Raw genomic sequence first — 8,912 nt, 5'->3', positions numbered from 1 at the left:
CAATGCACGATATTCTTCATCTGAGTAATTCAATCGATACAAAGTCATTCCAGTGGTACCCAACAATCCTCAGGAAAGACCAAGTACCAAAGACATCTACTCCTTGAGTTAGGTCACTGGTTAGCATCCAAGTCTCATAACCATACAGTAAGACAGGAAGCACCAGGACCCTAAAGACTTGGACCATCATTCTCCTGCAAATATCCTGCAATACCGTGCACTGCCACACACGTCTGTTCCCGGATCTCATAACTCAGTGCTTTCTGCCAAGGCATTTCCCAATCTCACACAAGCGCCCATGACATGATGTCACTGCAGAAACAAGTGAATGTCTCCTCCAAACACTTCTGTATCGAGTCCGATGAAAGCCTGGATCTTAGTCTCGATCCAGGACGATCACAAACCCAGACACTCTAACCAAGTGCTACAATCAGGGCATCAATTGGTTCTGCAAACATCACAGCATCATCAGCATTGTCGAGGTCAGCAAACCTGTTGCAGTGACAGAAAGTAAAAACACATATGATTTCTTTCAATCACCACATGGTACTACTCTGTTAGTAGTAGTAGTAGTACAATACATTGTTCATGCAAAAATAACGTTTCAGAGACAGTCTGTGGTCATTTGAATTTAATACATACAAAACAGACAACATGAAAATATTATTTGGACACTTCCTGTGTTCCTTTTGTCTTCTGTTTTATGGTAGGTAATCTCAGCGCTATAATGAGCACCCGCTGCTATAACAGGAATTGCTAGGACACCCCACCAGGCACACTCTAAAGGCCTGCCGTTACACACGTGTGCCACTGTGCAATAATAGCAGCTGTTTTTGACAGTCTGACTTAATAGAACAGTGTCAACAGTTGTGCTGCCAACCGGTGTGCTCATTATGACCATACAATAAGCACACACACACATACACACATCATTTTGTATTTGTTTCTTCTTATTCTTTTCAATACCCCCTGTGCACTCTCCTGCAAACCTTCCTGCAGCGGCTTTTTGAACCTAACAGAACCAAAGCAAGCTGTGAGCCCAACGTGCCGGCTGTGTGATGTCACAAATAACACGCAAAGCTACATTTCCCCTTTAGATGTTCCTGCTATTCACGATGCCAAAAGACAACTTCAGGTACCATTGTTCGCATCAGGAAATTAAGAAACTCAAGTTAAAAAATGAATAAAATAACACCAATGATGACCTGCACATGAGAACAGTCATTAAAGGGGTCATAGACCTTTTCAATAAGATAATGTAAAGCTATAAACAGATATTAGTCCCTGTGCTGGTAAAAGCATCAGGCTTGAACACACACACACAAAAAACATGTACAGTAGTATTCAGAATAATAGTAGTGCTATGTGACTAAAATGATTAAACCAGGTTTTGAGTATATTTCTTATTGTTACATGGGAAACACAGATTCAGTAGATTCTCACAAATCCAACAAGACCAAGCACTACTGTAGGTAAGTGAGTGAGTCCATCCTAGCCAGCAATAAAAGCTATCATCTGTTAAAATCCCATTTATATTATCCATATGGATTTAGATTATGGGCTAAAAAGTTGTTACCATCCAAAACAAACTCACTAAAAGCTACAATGTTGTGTAATGATGGTATGTGCTCCTGTAGACTGTATGATATTAACCTTATTTTGACAAAAATGTGTCACCGCAAAGAACTATAACAGTCCTAAATTTAAAGAGTGACATCTCAGATAGGTGAATGTCATTGTTACCAGGTAAACATTTTTTTTTAAAACCCCGTAAACCAGTTGTTTTGCTTCTGGTTCAATTCAGTTCAATTTATTTCATTTATATGGCACCAAATCACAACAAAGTTGCCTCAAGGCACTTCACACAAGTAAGGTCTAACCTTACCCCCCTTTGCACTTAGTTAATATGATATATACATATTTGACAGTATACACCTGACAACATGTGATCGTCAAATTAACAAATTAATTAAGTTGCGTTAGTAGATGCTGGATAAATTGTTAAAAATTACGAACAGCAGTGGCTGAAACTCATGTAGTTTGTCTTCTGAGCACTGTGTGTGCTTGTCGATTTCGTCTGCTCAGGTGACAACCTAGCAACTCCATGAAAAAAACATGACACCCACAACCTGGGTAAATACAAGCTGAAATATAAAACAGAATGGGAAGCTAAAACCAGAATCAAAGAATAGATAGAATGGGTGGCTGGGGATAGTACCAAACTTACTTATAGTACGAGTACTATAAAGCAGTGATGGCTAACTCAAAACAATACTCAGTAAAATTTTTAAATGTGTTATATATATTGTCCTATAGTCAGTTTCAAAAGGAAGACACCTCGAGCCGTGCTAAATGGGGTCTCAATATGTCAACAACTGACTCAAAACAATGTTTCAAAAACATTCCAGTTGTTCTGGTGTTGAAACATAAAACACAAATGAATGAACTATTGTTTTCCAATTTTGGATTTAAAGATTACAGTTAGCGCACGGTCTGTACGTACACTAGTGCGTGCATTGTTTGAATTTAATTCCATAAAATACCCTGTACAAAGTGGGATGATGCATCAGGTCACTAAGAGACACCTTTTCACTGTGGTAGTGGTAGTCACACCCACTTTTCCACTGGTGGGTGGGGGTCCTTCTGTCTCTGTTTCTCTCTCTCCCCCCCAGACCACTTGTTTCTCAAAGGCTGCAAACATTCTCTGTGGGGGTGTGTCATAAAGAAAGCGGGAATACAGATATGGACTTCCGGGACATATGTCACAGAAGTAAAAAACAAGCTATTTCAGGTCTACATTTTGCTTATAGAGGCAGAGTTTCAAGAATTGTGAACATCTGATGATGCTTCACATGAAACCCCAACTACATTTAAATAGAAAATGGTAGATGAAACCTGGTCCTGCACAGTATGACTCCTTTAATGACCATTCATATGTCCAATTTCAACATTTCCATAATAAAAGCTATAGACAATCAACACACCTGAACAGATATTTGGATAATTGGTAGGAATCCAGTTTAGTGAAATTCAGGGATTAACGGACATCCCTGAAACAAATGTGCTATCAAAAGTACATCTGAAAATGTGTATAAATCTGTTTTCTATCACATCACACACTATACAATAAGAGATTAAACTCAAATTCCCCAAAACAAACAGTTTACTGAACACGAATCAGTTCAACTGTACTATGACTTACAAAAGGGCTGTCGTTTTATACGGCGCCTTTTTTAGACTGAGTCAAAAAAAGATTCTGTACTATAATATTCAAAGGTGCCTGCATTTTTATTACATAAATGTCTGTTGATTTTCCAGTCTTGTCCACTATCTTTTCCACTACGTTGTCCTGAGTTTTGTGAAACGTTCTTTGAGGATGATCCACTTGTGAATGGAATTTTCTTTGATTCTCAGCTCTGCTGACTTTTATTATATCAAGTCATCAATACCCAACAGTATTTAGAATCACTGTTGAGTTTTTGTGGAAAACTGGGCAAGGAAATAGGACACAGTATTGCTTCAACAGCTCTGAATTTGGCGAGTCTTTCAGCGGTCACGGAACAGGACGGTCAGATCTCCGCATCACATCGGTGCACAGCAGACGCTGGGTTTTAGGCAAGGCTCTGCGACGTTGTCTCTTCTGTCTCTTATCCTTTCATGGAGCTTCAGACCTGGGTGGATTTGACTCTGCGGAGAGGGTGTCGTCCTTTGGGGTGGGCGGGGCAGGGCAGGGGGCAGTCTGATGGCAGGTCTAGACTGAGCTGGTGAGGCAACGCCGCGAGGGGAGGAGCACGTCGGCAGGGGCGGGGGATGGGATTGGCTGATGGTCATGTGATCTCAGAATATGGTAGCCCTGGAGCCTAAATGGGAAAAGAAGACAATACATATAAATCAATGACGACTGTTTGAGAAAATAAAGCTTGACATTATTTCACATGGACTCTTTGGACATTAATGTTCTTCCACAATAACATTCCCCACCCCTTACCTGGAGGCCACTTAACTTTTCGAGTGGACTCTCCACACGAGGCAGGGTGAGGAGCGGCAGACCAACAGTGGGCTCAGTGTGCTGGGGAGGAGGCAGCGCCGGCGGCGGCACCCTCGTCTGGGTTGACTTGAAGTTGTTGATCACACATGTGACCTGATGAGCAGCGAACAGTATCGTGTCAAACAGCCCAAAGTACTCACAATGACTTCAGTGTACTTTGTTTGACTCCTTCCCCATAATGCAATGTATCACTACTCAGCGGCGTATTCGCGCAAGATTGTTGGAAAAGCTCCAGTTTGGTGTTGTACTCTTTACTCTAAGTTGTTTGTGTTCTTTCTGTGTGTGTTTGAGCAAAAATGCAGTGAACAAAGGTTGACAGCTACAATTTGACTAGCTGATGGCTCCCTGAGCTTCAAAACTGCATGAAAACTGTGAAGCTACGCAGAGAAACGCAAACTAGAACTCTTCCAACAATTTCGTGTATGCACCACTGTGTAACAATACCTTAGATTATGAGTAATGACCAAACACAGACTTCAAGCTACACTCGCTTACAGTGATAGCGCGTGCGTGGGTGTTGTTTGTAGCATTTGCTGAACCTTTCATCTGCCCGTCTCACTCTGTTCGTACAAAGGCTCATTTTCCAGTGGTTACTCTTGTCAGTTTTTGTATGTAGCTGGTTAGCTTGTTTCATAAACTTTGCTTTCTCACCTTCTGAGGTTCTGAGCTCGATTGTTGTGGATAAATAAAGTGCATGTGGATAAATACTAACATTAGCTAGTTTCTAACTTTTCACTTAAAGGCCACGTGCATTAAAATCAACATATTGCCTCAAACCATTATGAATCGATGCTTTTTGTAACTATTTGGAAGGCCCACATTCATTAATGGACTACATTTACAACCCCAATTCCAATGAAGTTGGGACGTTGTGTAAAATGCAAATAAAAGCAAAATATAATGATATGAAAATCCTCTTCAACCAATATTCAATTGAATACAGCACAAAGACAAGATATTTAATGTTCAAACTGATAAAATGTATTGTTTTTGTGCAAATATTTGCTTATTTTGAAATGGATGCCTGCAACACATTTCCAAAAAGTTGGGACGGGGCAACAAAAGACTGGGAAAGTTGATGAATGCTCAAAGAACACCTGTTTGGAAACAAGTCACCGTCATGATTGGGTATAAAACGAGCATCCTCAAAAGGCTCAGCCATTCACAAGCAAAGATGGGGCGAGGATCACCACTTTGTGAACAACTGAGTGAAAAAATAGTCCAACAGTTTAAGAACAATGTTTCTCAAAGTTTAATTGCAAGGAATTTAGGGATTCCATCATCTACAGTCTATAATATAATCAGAAGATTTAGAGAATCTGGAGAACTTTCTACACGTAAAGTGGCAAGGCATCAACAACAACTGCCACCTTCTCTTGGCCCAAGCTCATTTGAAACGGACAGACGTAAAGCAGAAGTGTGCTGTGGTCTGATGAGTCCATGTTTCAAATTGTTTTTGGAAATCATGGACGTCGTGTCTAGGGTTGCCAGCTCTCTGAAAAATAAATAAGGGACACCTCACTGGCAGGGCTGACCAGCCCATGGAAATATAGACTGGAATGGACATGCGCGCCTCTATCTATTAGCATCACTCAGGACAGGAAGGCACCATTACTAAGGGTGGAAATGTGCAGCTCATCAATAATAAACTGACCGCTTTTTTTGCACTAGCGTCACTATTTCTTAATGGATTTTAAAAAATGTAGGCTTGTTTCAAAGCCCTTTGAAAGCTCTTTCCAATGCACCTATGCATGTGTTGCAGGATGGGTGACCTTAATGATGTTCAGCTGGTGGATTGAGTGCAGCTGGTTGTGGCAGAGGAGTGTTTGCATAAAAGAGGGAGTGTGTGTGCGCTCTTCTTTCTCTTTCTGGAGACTGACTGCAGGTGTTTGGACGTGTTCACTTCCATGTTCCCGTGAAGACAGGTAGGCGCCAGCCACAGCTGCAGGCTCGTTGAGGTGTAGTGGTGAGTGTTTAAGGAGGTGGTTTTGTTGTACAGAGACCTCTGTGTGGGCTGTCGTTGGTGGTGCGCTGCTGAGTTTGTGGTGCTCTTGACGCTCTGGGGTGGTGTCGAGTTACAGCTGATTGCTGTGACGGACGGTTCGGTATGTACAGCACAAAGTAAGCTCCTCGTTCAGATATTTGTTTTATATTTATTTGTTTAAAATGTAGGATTTTGGACCAAGCTGTGGAAGGAGGCCCTGCTGCTTTGCTCTGGTGCTCTGCTGAAAGATTTCGTCCCGTGGGACCAGTGGATGTGCGCTGTTTGCTGCGGCGGCTTTGCGCTGAGTGTGGACATTTGGAAAACTCTGCCAGCTGCGTGTGCTGCCCAGCTGCGTGATGCAAGGGCGCCCTCATGTGGTCATAGTTGGTGGTGTTTTAAATTAGTTTTTTATAAAATTGTCTTTTTAACTAGAACTTCAATTGTTAATAAATTATTTGTTTGTATTTGGGAACCACGTCTCTGTCTCAGTTACAACGAACCTGTGTGTCTTAAGTTGAAGTTATTCAATTGTCGAATTCCCTGGGTGAAATTCCCAGGGTGGTGTCAGAAGTCCGACATACCATGTTCATTCATGATTTCTAATTGCCTTGACGATTGAGGAGCAATTGTCCGCTTTGCCACACATGTGTGGGTTAAAAAAAACAACAAACTTTTATGTAAAATGCAGAAATTTGTGGAAATTACGACAAACTGTGCTGCTTTTCTCACTCTATTGTCGCTTTGTTAACAGATTTTAATAAAAGTAGGCTTGTTTTAAAGCCCTTTCATTGCTCATTCTAATGAACCCATACATGTCTAGGTAGAAAAAAATGTTTTATGTAAAGTGTGGAAATTTGTGGAAAATATTCCATTCTGTTCATTTACTGTGATTTTTTTTTTTTTTTTTTCCTGTCATCATAATTCTCGATGGATTTTTATAAATGAAGCCTTGTAAGTTGTATTCATGCTAATTAAAAGGTCTAACGAACCCATACATGTCTGGATAAAAAAAATCCTTATGTATTAAAATATTAATCTGAAGTATGCCTTGCCATTGTACTCATTTACCTTGCTGCTTTTTCCACTGTAATATTACTGCTTGTCTTTTAATAACAACATATATATGATTTTTACTAACATTTTATTACAAGTAGATATAAAGCCATTCAGAATTTATGACTTTTGACCCTCAGTCAGGGTAAAAAGTACCTCCTCCATCCCCTCCAACCACACTTAAAATTTAAATGCCTCCTGTGACCACCATGAACACATCATATTAAACAACAGCTGCAAGTGTATATATATATATAGACATAAATATATTTAAACATTTTTGTTTACGCATGTGAACGCAGCTTAATGAAAAGAACTTATGGCGTTGAGTTATAGTCTCAGTAAATTGCGGCATAACGACTTTAAAATAGACATGTTTTACATAATTACATTAAGGCTATTGTACAGTTCATTTTAGTATTGGAGAATTTGTTTTTGTGGTTCGTGCAGTTGATAATGAAGCACTGGCTGCCTTTTTTCTCCTCATATCGCTTCTGTTTAACAGGCTCAAGGTCTCTCTCCACCCTCAGTAACGGCCGCCGTGCGGCACGCCGCTAGTCACGTGACGTCCATTCCAGTCTCTTATTTCCGTGGACCCGACAACTGACCATTGCCTTCACCCTTTCCAGTGTGTGTGTGAAACGATTTTTAACCATTTGACTATTGACTTGACCCTGAATTTAAGTAGATGCGCACATGCATTTGTTATATGAACATGCGGAAAACAATTTAGCAATTTATTTTTAGTGCAAAATAAATTTTCACTTACAATTTCAATATGAGCATCCTGTCCTGCTTCAAAGTATAAAAAAAGTCTTTAAAAATAAATCTTTCTCTGTCGTGTTAGTTATAAAAGTGTATAAATTAACAAAAAAATATATATATAATCCAAAACAATGTAACAGTGAAAGTCTGAAAAAGTAAACAATACTTACAATATTTATAGCTGTTGTCGCGCAGCTTTTCCCATTTGCCCATGTATTTTTGCTTTCTTTTTTGTTTTGTTTTTTTCGAGGAGGAGTAACGACGTTACAGACTTTGCTGTTCGTAGGCGTATCTGCAATACCAGTATCGGTGTCGGTATCAGCCATGCTGCTATGGTCGTCTGATCGTCGGCTCACGAGCAGATGTCCCTCGACCAATGAGATAAGAGTGATTCTGTATCGTCAACTCGTGTCTGTCAGCTCATTGGTGAAGAGCAGGAGAGAGGCTGGGATCAAATTTACCGTAAGTTTCCATATAAAGCGCCAGTCAATTCCATACAGACTTTTTGATTCTCACAGAAATACGGGACAAACTGCGTCCCGTTTCAGGTCAATACGGAACGCACACTTTTATTTCCAAATAAGGGACGATTCCGTTTTTCAAGGGACGGTTGGCAACCCTAGTCGTGTCCTCCGGACAAAAGAGGAGAGAGACCATCCAGATTGTTACCAGCTCAAAGTTCAAAAGGCAGCATCTGTGATGGTATGGGGGTGTGTTAGTGCCCATGACATGGGCAACTTACACATCTGTGATGGTATGGGGGTGTGTTAGTGCCCATGACATGGGCAACTTACACATCTGTGATGGCACCATCAATGCTGAAAGATACATCCAGGTTTTGGAGCAACACATGCTGCCATCCAAGCAACGTCTTTTTCAGGGACATCCCTGCTTTTTTTTCGGCAAGACAATGCCAAACCACATTCTGCACGTGTTACAACAGTGTGGCTTCGTAGTAAAAGAGTGCAGGTACTAGACTGGCCTGCCTGCAGTCCAGACCTGTCACCCATTGAAAATGTGTGAAGCATTATGAAGCGCAAAATATGACAACTGAGACCCCGG

The 8,912-nt window shown here is 40.7% G+C and overlaps 1 protein-coding gene and 1 long non-coding RNA gene across 2 annotated transcripts in view; one reads left to right on the top strand and one right to left on the bottom strand.

Moving 5' to 3' along the window:
* Nucleotides 1-1,341: 1,341 nt before the first annotated feature.
* Nucleotides 1,342-6,795, top strand: LOC117526028. Its single transcript, XR_004565195.1, has 3 exons — nt 1,342-2,597; nt 5,755-5,758; nt 6,784-6,795. It is a non-coding gene; the product is annotated as an uncharacterized LOC117526028 (long non-coding RNA).
* Nucleotides 2,900-8,912, bottom strand: part of plppr2b (phospholipid phosphatase related 2b) — a 157,420-nt gene continuing 151,407 nt past the window's right edge. Inside the window, 2 exon segments of the mRNA XM_034188016.1 lie at nt 2,900-3,860; nt 4,005-4,141. Coding sequence (XP_034043907.1) covers nt 3,752-3,860; nt 4,005-4,141 — 246 coding nt within the window. The 3' untranslated portion in view covers nt 2,900-3,751.

This window comes from Thalassophryne amazonica, chromosome 15, assembly GCF_902500255.1.
Source record: "Thalassophryne amazonica chromosome 15, fThaAma1.1, whole genome shotgun sequence".
NCBI classification, from domain to species: Eukaryota; Metazoa; Chordata; class Actinopteri; order Batrachoidiformes; family Batrachoididae; genus Thalassophryne; species Thalassophryne amazonica.
This window is presented reverse-complemented; position numbering and strand designations above follow the sequence as displayed.